Genomic DNA, 13,709 nt, shown 5'->3' on the forward strand with positions numbered 1-13,709 from the left:
GTATTGGTATCTTCATTGTTAGATTGTCTTCAGGCAACACTTGAATTGGACTAGCTCTAGTTGACCTTTAACCTGGGAGCCTTGACAAAGACCTTTTGTCTAGAAAGTCTGGCTTCCATGCATCAACGTGGTCAGCTGTCTTGGCTACGTAAAGATCTGGTTACATTGATGTCACGCTGATAAAATGTATCTGTTGGTTCGATTGTTATTCTATTAGTAAGGTAATAGCATTGAATTGGGTATTTGTACCTTTTTTTTAGACAGAAATATGAAAATACACATTTTAACGATGAGACCATGCCACCACTTGAAATGAGACTTGCCACCACTTGAAATTACTATTGTATTCTGAAATGAAGATAATGTGACTGTGAGCAGTTTTTTTCAAGAGAGTTTCCCTTTTTCTCCACAGCTCCAAGGGTCTCTGAGGAGGAAGATCGAGGGCCATACTCCTGGCTACTCCTCCCAACAGAATGGCCTGTCCTGTGGGCCGTCGGGGCTGGACTACAAACGTGTCCGTCTGGAGGGGGGCAGCAGCGGTTTGGGTGGGCACGGACCCTGTTCCTTCAGCTCCGGGCAATCACAGTCCATGGGAGGCGACGCTTCGTCCATAGGCCACACCCTAAACAGGAAAAACAACAACAGCAGCTACATGATGCCCCATGGGGTCATGAACTCTGACCTTATCAACATGACCCTGAAGGAGATGAAGAAGGAACCTATAGACCATGTTACTTCCTGCGGCCAGAGGTCCACGGAGATGATGGTGTTCAGCAGTCAGATCGACCCGGAGCTTCAGGATCTGTTCGACGAGCTGACCAAGACCGTCCCGTCTCTACACGACCAGGAGTTTGAGAAGATGCTGAAGCAGGATGATACGTTCGGCCTGGCGGATCTGGAGCGCGGCGCGGCATCCCTCTGCTCCCACCTGGAGAAGCCCATCAAGACGGAGTACTCCTCTCCGGACTACGGCCAGACACATGGCCATGGTGGCTCCTCACAGCTCCGTCCGGCATCCACTGGTCCTTCCTTCACCATGTCCAGCTCCTCCCCCATCACCAACCAGAAGAGCCAAGGCCAGGGGCCCTCGGGGATGGCCGGACCCCCCAGCAGAGGTCTCCCTGGTTGGCCTGAGGTGTCCCATGCGGAGCAGCTAAAGCAGATGGCAGCCAACCAGAACCAGCAGCAGCCCAATCCCCAGGTCCTGCTCCACCACCAACAGACTCAGGCTGGAGGGGGAGGAGGACCAGGGACCAGTTGGAACACGCAGCCCTCCTCCAGCTCCTTCCCCCAGGACAAGCTCTCCAACCCGGCCTCAATGGGCCAGAGGATCACCCCCCAGACCTCCATGGACAGTCAGGGTAAAGGCATAAACAACTGTCTGTTCAAGCCCAACGGACACAACAGCACCAGCCACCTGGATATGAAGGTGCTCAGCAACAAGCCCATGCTCCACTTCAGCCCCAAAGCATCCCAGCAACCCTCCACTATGGCAGGTCCACTGAGTAAGACTACAGCCCATCAACAACAACAACAACAGCCGTCCACCTCAGCCCAGAACTTGAACACGAACCACCCAGTTCATAACTACCAGAACCCCCAGCAGCAACGGGCCATGTCTGGGTCTCCTCACTTGCAGCCCAAGTCCCTGGCCCAGAGAACCCCTCTCAGCCAGCATGGAGCTGGACCTGGACTCCACTTTAAACTGGCTCAACAACGACAGGTAATAATCACCTATATAAATACTTGCAGACTATAAATACTATAAATACTTGCATACTATCCTTGCGGTGTTGTAGTGGTTGAGTCCCAGGACTCTGACTCGACTTCCCAGGACTCTGACTCGTCCCAGGACTCAAACGCTAGGGACTTGGGACTCGACTCAGACTCGAGGTTTAGTGACTTGACTTCATCAGTGCGTTTAAGTATGATCCATCATTTATATGAAACAGTACATTTATCACATCAAATATCAATATGAAAATATTGTACGTATGCAATAGAAATACATCTATCTATCTAATACATATATCGTCCCAGTGTATGTTCAGTGCCTTCGGTAAGTGTTCAGACCCCATTACTTTTTCCACATTTTACTACGTTACAGCCTTATTCTAAAATATATATATTTTTTAATCCTCATTAATCTACACACAATACCCCATAATGACAAGGCAAAAACAGGTTTTTATACATTTTTGTAAATGTATTCAAAATAAAAACAGATATCATATTTCCATAAGTATTCAGACCCTTTGCTTTGAGACTCAAAATTGAGCTCAGGTGCATCCTGTTTCCATTGATCATCCTTGAGATGTTTCTACAACTTGATTGGAGTCCACCTGTCTATATAAGGTCCCACAGTTGACAGTGCATGTCAGAGCAAAAACCAAGCCATGAGTTCGAAGGAATTGTCCGTAGAGCTCCGAGACAGGATTGTGTCGAGGCACAGATCTGGGGAAGGGTACCAAAACATTTCTGCAGCATTGAAGGTCGCCAAGAACACAGTGGCCTCCATCATTCTTAAATGGAAGAAGTTTGGAACCACCAAGACCCTTCCTAGAGCTGGCCGCCCAGCCAAACTGAGCAATCAGGGGGAAAAGGGTCTTTGTCAAAGTACTGAGTAAAGGGTCTGAATACTTATGGAAATGTGATATTTCATAAATGAGCTAAAATGTCTAAAAAAACGTTTTTTGCTTTGTTATTGTATGTAGATTGATGAAGGGAAAAAACTATTTAATTTTAGAATAAGGCTGTAACGTAATAAAATGTTGAAAAAGTCAAGGGGTCTGAATACTTACCGAAGGCACTGTAGTTCATTGCGATGGTCAACATCTTGCAATGAGCTATTCTGGAGCAATCTAAGCTGTGCAGGTATTTCTATTCATATTTTCCTGCACCTGAGGAATTGTTGAATATATTATGTGCACACTACGTTTTGAAAAGGAAATGACCCATTCCCATCCTAATCCCATGTGACCCATCCCCATCCTAATCCCATGTGACCAATCCCATCCTAATCCCATGTGACCCAATCCCCATCCTAATCCCATGTGACCCATTCCCATCCTAATCCCATGTGACCAATCCCCATCCTAATCCCATGTGACCCATCCCCATCCTAATCCCATGTGACCCATCCCCATCCTAATCCCATGTGACCTAATCCCATGTGACCAATCCCCATCCTAATCCCATGTGACCAATCCCCATCCTAATCCCATGTGACCAATCCCATCCTAATCCCATGTGACCCATCCCCATCCTAATCCCATGTGACCCATTCCCATCCTAATCCCATGTGACCAATCCCATCCTAATCCCATGTGACCCAATCCCATCCTAATCCCATGTGACCAATCCCCATCCTAATCCCATGTGACCCATTCCCATCCTAACCTCATGTGACCAATCCCCATCCTAATCCCATGTGACCAATCCGCATCCTAATCCCATGTGACCAATCCGCATCCTAATCCCATGTGACCGATCCGCATCCTAATCCCATGTGACCAATCCGCATCCTAATCCCATGTGACCCATCCCCATCCTAATCCCATGTGACCCATCCCCATCCTAATCCCATGTGACAATCCCCATCCTAATCCCATGTGACCCATCCCCATCCTAATCCCATGTGACCCATCATTCCCATCCTAATCCCATGTGACCCATTCCCATCCTAATCCCATGTGACCCATTCCCATCCTAATCCCATGTGACCAATCCCCATCCTAATCCCATGTGACCCATCCCATCCTAATCCCATGTGACCAATCCCATCCTAATCCCATGTGACCCATTCCCATCCTAATCTCATGTGACCAATCCCCATCCTAATCCCATGTGACCAATCCGCATCCTAATCCCATGTGACCAATCCGCATCCTAATCCCATGTGACCCATTCCCATCCTAATCCCATGTGACCCATTCCCATCCTAATCCCATGTGACCAATCCCCATCCTAATCCCATGTGACCAATCCCCATCCTAATCCCATGTGACCCATCATTCCCATCCTAATCCCATTTGACCCATTCCCATCCTAATCTCATGTGACCCATCATTCCCATCCTAATCCCATGTGACCAATCCCCATCCTAATCCCATGTGACCCATCCCATCCTAATCCCATGTGACCAATCCCATCCTAATCCCATGTGACCCATTCCCATCCTAATCTCATGTGACCAATCCCCATCCTAATCCCATGTGACCAATCCGCATCCTAATCCCATGTGACCAATCCGCATCCTAATCCCATGTGACCCATTCCCATCCTAATCCCATGTGACCCATTCCCATCCTAATCCCATGTGACCAATCCCCATCCTAATCCCATGTGACCAATCCCCATCCTAATCCCATGTGACCAATCCCCATCCTAATCCCATGTGACCCATCATTCCCATCCTAATCCCATTTGACCCATTCCCATCCTAATCTCATGTGACCCATCATTCCCATCCTAATCCCATGTGACCCATCATTCCCATCCTAATCCCATGTGACCAATCCCCATCCTAATCCCATGTGACCCATTCCCATCCTAATCCCATGTGACCAATCCCCATCCTAATCCCATGTGACCCATCATTCCCATCCTAATCCCATGTGACCCATTCCCATCCTAATCCCATGTGACCAATCCCCATCCTAATCCCATGTGACCATCCCCATCCTAATCCCATGTGACCAATCCCCATCCTAATCCCATGTGACCCATTCCCATCCTAATCCCATGTGACCCATCCCATCCTAATCCCATGTGACCAATCCCCATCCTAATCCCATGTGACCAATCCCCATCCTAATCCCATGTGACCAATCCCCATCCTAATCCCATGTGACCCATCCCCATCCTAATCCCATGTGACCAATCCCCATCCTAATCCCATGTGACCCATCATTCCCATCCTAATCCCATGTGACCATCCCCATCCTAATCCCATGTGACCAATCCCCATCCTAATCCCATGTGACCAATCCCATCCTAATCCCATGTGACCAATCCCCATCCTAATCCCATGTGACCAATCCCCATCCTAATCCCATGTGACCCATCATTCCCATCCTAATCCCATGTGACCATCCCCATCCTAATCCCATGTGACCAATCCCCATCCTAATCCCATGTGACCAATCCCATCCTAATCCCATATCGTTGTATAGGAACAGTCTTGTCTAATGATGATGGAATAATCATATGGATTAACATGATAAACTACTTGGAAGCCAAAATATCATATCACAATATTTTTTTAAATGTTTGACGGATGTTGTTGTTTGATGGTATTTTATGTTTTTTTAATAATAAAAGTTGTACATTTTCTTTTATGAGTATTGCATGATCCTAGGGTGGCAACAAATACGGTCTAGGTGATTTCATTGGGTCTTTCTCCATTCTGATTGGTTTATACTGTTCAATTCAACTTCAACCACATGTTTCCCTCTGCATTTCATACATGTATGCATTTCCCCGCCCTAGTTTCAGATCATTTACACACTGCCAGGTAGGGCTGCACGATATGAATTAAAAAATCGAAGCCTTATTTTTAACCAGATATTGCAATTGTAATCTGAATTGCAATTTAGATCAAAACATGGAAACAGAATGATTATTGTAATTCCTTAGTTAGAATATAATCTTTGAACTTTGAACACAGCGTTGTCATGACAAACAACGAAAAAGCCACAGAGGAGCTATTGTGACAGGGTAGGAACCAAAGTGACGGTTAATGTTTCCTAAGGGACCCTATAATCTTTTGCTACATTAAATGTTATATTTTACTTTAATGTAGCTAACATATTAATGCTTCATCTATTCCTCTGTGATTTAGAAGATACTGTTGCAGAAACAACATGCTGAGCTAAGCCTACAGCACCACTGGTATCAGTCCAAATTACCTAGCTACGTTTGCTCTGTGCGGTAGCAAAATCAAACCAAATCAACTGGTATTTGTCACGTACTTCGTAAACAAGAGGTGTGGACTAACAGTGAAATGCTTACTTACCAACAATACAATGAGAGGAAAATATAAACAAATAAAATAAAACTTGAAGATAGTGCTGTGCCCTGGCCTAAACCCAGATTGATTTATATTCAAAATATGCTCAGGTATAAAAGAGTGAAGTTGCTTATTTACTAAAGATTGGAGAATCTTGACATGGAAGCTTCAAGATGGGACGATAATGATCGAGATCCCTCCTATCCCTGCCCTTATGGACAGGCAGCACATAAACTGTTTTTCATACTGTAGGAATATTTCCTGATAACAATGTTTTATTTAAGATGAGGGTTACTGAGCAAGACATGAGGGGGGCAGCACACTTGAGCAGACCCGGCTCCAATTAGGCAGCCCCTGTGGATTTCTTGGTATCTATAGCAAGTAAGACATCAATTACTTATTATTCTGTGAATTGCCCAAAAAAATTGAAAAACTTCACAACCATTTTCGGAGTTATTCTGAAGAATTCCTGAATCAGCATTTAGCTCTTAGAGATAGAAGGGATAGACACTCTTTCAAAAAGATAACACGCTGAAATGAAAATGGCGATTAAATGCATCAATGATGATATTTTGTCCGTAACGGGGCCAGAGTCTGAATTCATTTGTTGGGGAAGAGAGGAGGAAGTCTTACCCTTTAGAGATTTGACAGTTTTCCAGAATTTAGCCGGGTTCCTCTTACAATCAGAGAAGAGTACTTACATAATAATCACATTTAGCCTTTTTGATCAGACGTACACATTGATTCCTCAGTTGCCTAAATGATTTGCCAATCTGGGCCTAACCTGTGTTCCTGGTCTTGACCCAGGCAATATTCTTACTATAATTCAGGAGTAAACCAGGCATTCAATCTAACTTTAACTCTCAGAGTTTTGAAGGGAGCATGATTATCTACAATAGTATTGAAGACATTTACAAAGCTTAAAGCTAAATCAGGTTCAGGGAGATATAATTAAGCTCACTAAAATAAAGATCATGTAAATTTCCTCTTAGTGATGACACGAGGAGATGTAATGGATTTTCACATCTCTGAAACAGACAACTAACTGGGCAATGGTTACTAAAATCCAGTGGGAAAATCCAACAAGCAACATAAACGATATACAAAAGTATGTGGACACCATTCAAATTAGTAGATTCGGCTATTTCAGCCACACCGATTGTTGACATAAATACACTACATGGCCAAAAGTATGTGGACACCTGCTCGCCCAACATCTCATTCCAAAATCATTGACGTTAATATGGAGTTGGTCCCCACTATGCTGCTATAACAGCCTCCACACTTCCTGGAAGACTTTCCACTAGATGTTGGAACATTGTTGCGGGAACTTGCTTCCATTCAGCCACAAGAGCATTAGTGAGGTCGGGGCACTGATGTTCTACAATGTAGAAAACAGTAAAAAAATTAAGAAAAACCCTTGAATGAGTAGGTGTGTCCAAACTTTTGACCAATACCCCAGCTGTTGTCATTGGTGTCGGCTAATTGGATCCTAATAGAGAAATTAAAAAACCTGCCACATCCATAAAGTGTCAGTGCCGGTGGATTCGATCTTAGTCCTGTATTGCGCTTTTTCTCTTTGATGGCTGGTCGGAGGTCGAGGCGGGATTTCTTATAAGCGTCCGGATTAGCGTCCTGCTCCATGAAAGCGGCAGCTCTAGCCTTTAGCTCAGTGGGGATGCTGCCTGTGATCCATGGCTTCTGGTTGGGATATGTACGTACGGTCACTCTGGGGACGACGTCATCCATCGACTTATTAATGAAGCCGGTGACTGATGTGGTGTACTCCTCAATGTTATCGAATGAATTCCGGAACATATTCCAGTCTGTGCAAAACAGTCCTGCAGTGTAGCATCTGCTTCATCAGACCACTTCTGTATTGAGCGCGTCACTGGTACTTCCTGTTTGATGTTTTGCCTGTAAGCAGGAAGTAGGAGGATAGAGTTATGATCTGATTTGCCAAAGGGAGGGCCTTGTATGTATTTCTGTGTGTGGATTAAAGGTGACCTAGAGTTTTGTCGCCTCTAGTTCCACAAGTGACAGTAAAATGGATTTCAGTTTCCTTTAACCAAGTCTGCCGTCGGGTTGCATTGGATAAACTAGCAAGATGTACTGTATATTATCCATGGCTCTGAGAAACAGAATATTACAGTTTTTCAGGTCCCGTTAATAGGATAGTCTCTAACGGAGCTCATCCAGTTTATTCTCCAGTGATTAATAGGATAGTCTCGATCAAAGCTCATCCAGTTTGTTCACCAGTGACTGCACGTCCGTCAATAGTACAGAGGGCAATGGCGGTCTATTTGCTCTCCGACATAGTCTCGTCAGGATGGCTTCTATCCTGCCTCTCGTTTGCCGCCACTTTCACTTCCTTGTCCGGAGTAAGCAGGAAGTCCATAGCTGCCGACTCATTGAAGTAGAAATGTTAATCCAAAATCGAGGTTAGTGATCCCTCTTCTCTTCCCTCCCAAGCTAAAAGGCAGTAACTGCTCATAGAGTGGAACTGAGAAAAATGGCTTCAAAGTTTTTTTTGAATTGTCCAGCCAAATGAATTCTAGGGAGACCATTGGAGATGTAACGATCTGTTGCCTTACTATGAGTACATTTTTTTTATTAACGTTGACCCTGACCTCTGACATGACCTTTAACCCTTAAACGGAAGTTACTGCCTTCTTCCCTTGGCATGATATGTTATAAATTGCAGGGTAATACCAAAGCGAAGAGCAGTATCTGCCATTTTCATTTGTTAGTTTACTATACTTCTCATTGCTATGAACACAAGAGCAGTGTAATTACTGACAGTGTAACAGAGTTGAAAGTGCAGCCTTTGTGTGTCTTCCGCTAAGATAGCAGTTGCATTTACATAGAGATGAAGGTTCTGCGTCAGTCACATTACATACTGTGTTTGACAAGTAGCCCATGTCTTGTTATAAGAATAAATGTGAAAAGCAGCACTGCAATTGTTTGAATTACATGTGGTGTAATATATAATGATGGAACATGCTAGAAGTATGACGTAGGGTAACACAAATTATATAAAAATGACCATGAGATTGCTAATAGAAACATTTAATTTGTATTTTTTCAAATGACACTTTTGAATGAATATATAACAGATTTAAGAATAAATTTTAAACATATTTACACGTTCATATTCATAAGAAGACCCAAATTACATTTAGCTACAATTGATAAAATGCTGAATAGTTACATTTCATTTTTAAGTAAAACTGCTTCAGTGCTCTTCCATATAACTCCTCATCCTCAGTAATGCTGTTCACAGCCAAGGCATTCCAGAACTGCCAACGATTTGCAGGCATCAGAGGACACAGCTGGATGATTATGTCCATCTTCTTGGACTCGTCTATCCCTCTATCCTGTGTACGTAGCGTCGAGGGTGTCTCTAGAGTGACTTTCTTCATGATAAAGTCAAGCTCTGTGAAGTCCTTTTCTTCATGGGAGACTTTGTAGAAAGAGGCTCCTGGATCCACGCCTCACCTGGATCTCAGCCATCTCTGCCAGCGTTGGTGCTGCTGCTGCCTTCTTCAGCTTGACGATGGAATGGCCAGTTTTCCATGCCAGGATGTTTTCATTTCCACCACCTCCACCTTGCCTGCGTTGGAAGTGGCGACCACATGGAGGAAGTCCCCGAAGTCGTACACCACACCTCCAGGTTGAGCTTTCATTTCCTGTTCCACGCCATGGTGGAAACTGTCTGCGCACGTGAAGGTGTGTCCCGGCTTGAAGAACTTGAGGGTGATGTCCTCCATCAAATTTGAGTCAGCATTGACAACACTCACCAGTGATGTTAGGAGGGACCAGTTTTCCACTGCATGCTTGACATCTCTCTCCCTCTCCAGGGCTGTTACGTAAGATGACGTAATCTCCTCTGCTGTCCGACCAACTGTTCCTTCATACCACGGAGATTGTTTTCTTCTTCTTTTGAGACTTCTTTCCAATGGTGGCGAATGTCTCGTGATAGGCAACAATTCTTCTTGTGTACAATGTTGTTTTCACACCTGGCATGCGAGGGAGCATGATAACTTTTTTTGCATATCAACGCTCCAAACAGGCCAAGCCTCTGGGTAATCTTTCTGTGCATCAGCCTGGTAATGGCTTCCGCTCTGCCCTGCAGACTTCTTATGTTTCTCATATTTCCTACATTGCATGCAGTCGTGTTGGTGATGGTGAAGTCAGGTGCTGCATGGCTGTTGTCTTGGCAGGCTTGGGTTTCCATGTCCTTATTCTCCCTGTGTTCCATCTTCAGATGATGAACCTGCACCAAACAGAGCTCGCACTCCTCCTCCTCCAAGCTTCACAAAGCTGATGTTTCTTCTCTTTACCGCCTTGTGATAGGTTTCGTAACCGCAGCTGGCATCTCTGGGGCCGATCAATCAGCTGCTTGGGGGAATCCAAGAAGCCATTTCCTGAAATATACACATACATATACACAAACCCACAACACAGAAACTGGGGAACGTAACATTCTCATTATGCATAAACCGAATATTGACGTCAGTAGGGAGGTAGAGGCGATGTGGGGCATGCTCTCGTCTGTAGTGGCTGATTTGGGGATGGAAGGACTCAATGTGTTGCAGGATTCATGTTCAATTTGCTCGTTGAAGCTTTCTTTCCCCTCTGATCCTTTGGTGGAATCAGTTTGCTGGTGATTGACTTGCCCATCATCGTGACAATCAGCCTGTCATTTTTTTGGGGGGGTGGTAGCCCAATGTTGTCAGAAAAAACACTTTGCACACCTGTTGTGCAGAACCGCTCTGGTTTGGAAGATGGTACAGAAACGACCTGCTGCGGCGACTGTCAGCGCCAACAGTGATATTTTTCTTAGATTGCTGTGCCACCATGTGGAAGATCCATGTCCTCTTCTCCTTATACTTCATCTCCCAAAACTTTTTCGCATATTTCCTTTTGCCTACCTTCTGAAATATTCTGAGTACATTGCCTCTTGCGTTTGGGACCACATGGCTTACCCGTCGGTGGAATCTTGGATTTCTTGTTTGATAGGTTGTCTGGAGTTGTTGTGTCCACGGGCTCAGCTGCCACTTGGGCTGGAACATCCAACTCTGAAGGTGGATGATAATCTTCATCATCATCATCATCATCATCATTGGCAATTGATTTCTCATCTGATAGACTGATGTCTATCTAAGGAGTCAGAGACCCCCCACTGGTTCTCTATTTCTTCAAATAGTGTTGACACTGTGAATTCAGTTAAATGGGGGGTAGATCAGGAATCTTTGTTGGAATGTGGCCCTTAAACTCAACTGAAATAAATAGAGCAAATAATCAGGGACATGCGTCCTAATTACTCTATTCCGTCATGGATGATAATAATTAATACTGACATGTTGTGGTGTACAAACATAATACCCATAATCCTTTTTCAGTTATTCTATAATATAGGATATAATCAATGTTGATTTTATCTCGTGTAAACATTATCATAATTTTCACTGTCATAACTCAGTTCATCTATTCATTTCATACCTGCTCCCAAAAAGGCTGTCACGTCTCTGTGTAGGAACGGACGCAGCGTGAATATCGTTCCACATCTTTTATTTGAAAGTGAAACTTAGCCAAATAAACAATAAACAAACAACAAACCGTGACGACAGAGGTGCAACATGCACTAACTCAAAATAATCTCCCACCAACACAGGCGGGAAAAACAACTACTTAAATATGATTCCCAATTAGAGACAACGATGACCAGCTGCCTCTAATTTGGGAATCATACAAAAAAAAAACATAGAAAAAAGAAACTAGAACCAAACAACATAGTAAAATTAAACTAGATAAACCCCCCTCCCCCAGTCACGCCCTGACCTACTCTACCATAGAAAATAAGAGCACTCTATGGTCAGGATGTGACAAAGGCTCTTTAATTTTCATCTTTATTTACAAATACATTTTTTTTGTTGCATGGATGGACACTGGGTAGTGTAATATCTACATACAAAAATCTCTGAAACTGGAAACACTTATCTCCCTCACTAGCTTTAAGCACCAGCTATCAGAGCAGCTCCCAGATCACTGCACCTGTACATAGCCCATCTATAATTTAGCCCAAACTGCTACCTCTTCCCCTACTGTATTTATTTATTTTCTTTATTTTTGCTCCTTTGCACCATATTATTTATATTTTAACTTTGAACTTTCTTCAAACTACAAATCTACCATTCCAGTGTTTTTCTTGCTATATTGTATTTACTTTGCCACCATGGCATTTTTTACCTTTACCTCCCTTATCTCACATCATTTGCTCACATTGTATATAGACTTATTTTTCTGCTGTATCATTGATTGTATGTTGTTTTACTCCATGTGTAACTCTGTGTTTTTGTATGTTGTCGAACTGCTTTGCTTTATCTTGGCCAGGTCACAGTTGTAAATGAGAACTTGTTCTCAACTAGCCTACCTGGTTAAATAAAGGTGAAATAAATAAATAACATATGGGATACTGGGTAGTGTAATATGGGATACTGGGTAGTGTAATATGGGATACTGGGTAGTGTAATATGGGATACTGGGTAGTGTAATATGGAATACTGGGTAGTGTAATATGGGATACTGGGTAGTGTAATATGGGATACTGGGTAGTGTAGTCATTGGCGCTGTGAAATAATATTGCAGCAAAAGCTCAATCTCTTTCTGCTGATGATAGAGAAAAAGAGAGAGAGATGGGGAGGTAGAGACATGGCTCACACAGAGAAAGAGAGAGAGAGATGGATAGGTAGAGACAAAGAGAGAGAAGGAGGGGTGAGAGAGGTGGAGACAAAGAGAGAAAGCGAGAGAGAGAGAGGGTGAGAGAGCGAGAGCGAGAGGGGGTGAGAGAGAGAGCGGGGTGAGGAAGAAGGAGAAGGAGAGAGAAGGAGAGAGCAGGGTGAGGAAGAAGGAGAAGGAAAGAGAAGGAGAGAGCTTGTCTCTGTATCATGCTTATCACTCCTCAGTTTCTTCTGGTCTCAGTTTGGCTCGTGGCGGTGGGTTTGTTGGTGGGCTCGGCACCCTGCTGTGGAAATCTGTAAGGAACAACAGTGTAAAGCTAGCTGTTTGTTTCCTGGCGTTCTGTCCCTTGTCAATCTACATTGTTTTGGAATTTTTCTTCTTCTGTCTTCTCTTGGTCTGCTTCCCAAATAGCACCCTATTCCCTATGCAGTGCACTACTTTAAACCAGATTCCATAGCAGAACCCAGAATGCCATGGTCAAAAGTATTGCACTTTACATATGGAATAGGCTGCCATTTCAGACACAATCAAGTTGTGTGTCTCTCTCTCTCTGTCTCCCTCTCTCCCTCTCTCCCTCTCTCTCTCTCTCTCTCTCTCACTCTCTCTCTCTCTCTCTCTTGAATATGTATTTCCCCCGGAAAGGTTTGTGATGATGACACGGCTTGCCAGAGCGTGTCCAGAGGAACATGCAGGACTGCTAATCTGCCCGGCTGTCATGCCGACTCTGCGTCAGGACAGGAATGGGCACAGCAGGGGCTGGTAATTGGAGGTTGTTAGCTACAAGGGACAAGTTGTAGAAGATGACAGTAAATCTACTGAGCCCAGTTCTAGAGATCCAACGCTGGTCTGTTATGATCGGGGAGAGATTTAGAGAGCGTATCCTTTTTTTAATTTCTTACTGCAGAAATAGTATCTTCCAGCCGTAGTTCCTTTGTGCGGAATGAGAATGTGAAAC

The 13,709-nt window shown here is 44.1% G+C and overlaps 1 protein-coding gene across 1 annotated transcript in view; it reads left to right on the plus strand.

Annotated features, from left to right (window-relative positions):
* Positions 1–13,709, plus strand: part of maml2 (mastermind like transcriptional coactivator 2) — a 126,019-nt gene that overhangs the window by 94,122 nt on the left and 18,188 nt on the right. The window contains exon 2 of the mRNA XM_029716071.1: positions 413–1,723. Coding sequence (XP_029571931.1) covers positions 413–1,723 — 1,311 coding nt within the window. The remainder of the gene's footprint in view (positions 1–412; positions 1,724–13,709) is intronic.

This window comes from Salmo trutta, chromosome 26 (assembly GCF_901001165.1).
Source record: "Salmo trutta chromosome 26, fSalTru1.1, whole genome shotgun sequence".
Lineage (NCBI taxonomy): Eukaryota > Metazoa > Chordata > Actinopteri > Salmoniformes > Salmonidae > Salmo > Salmo trutta.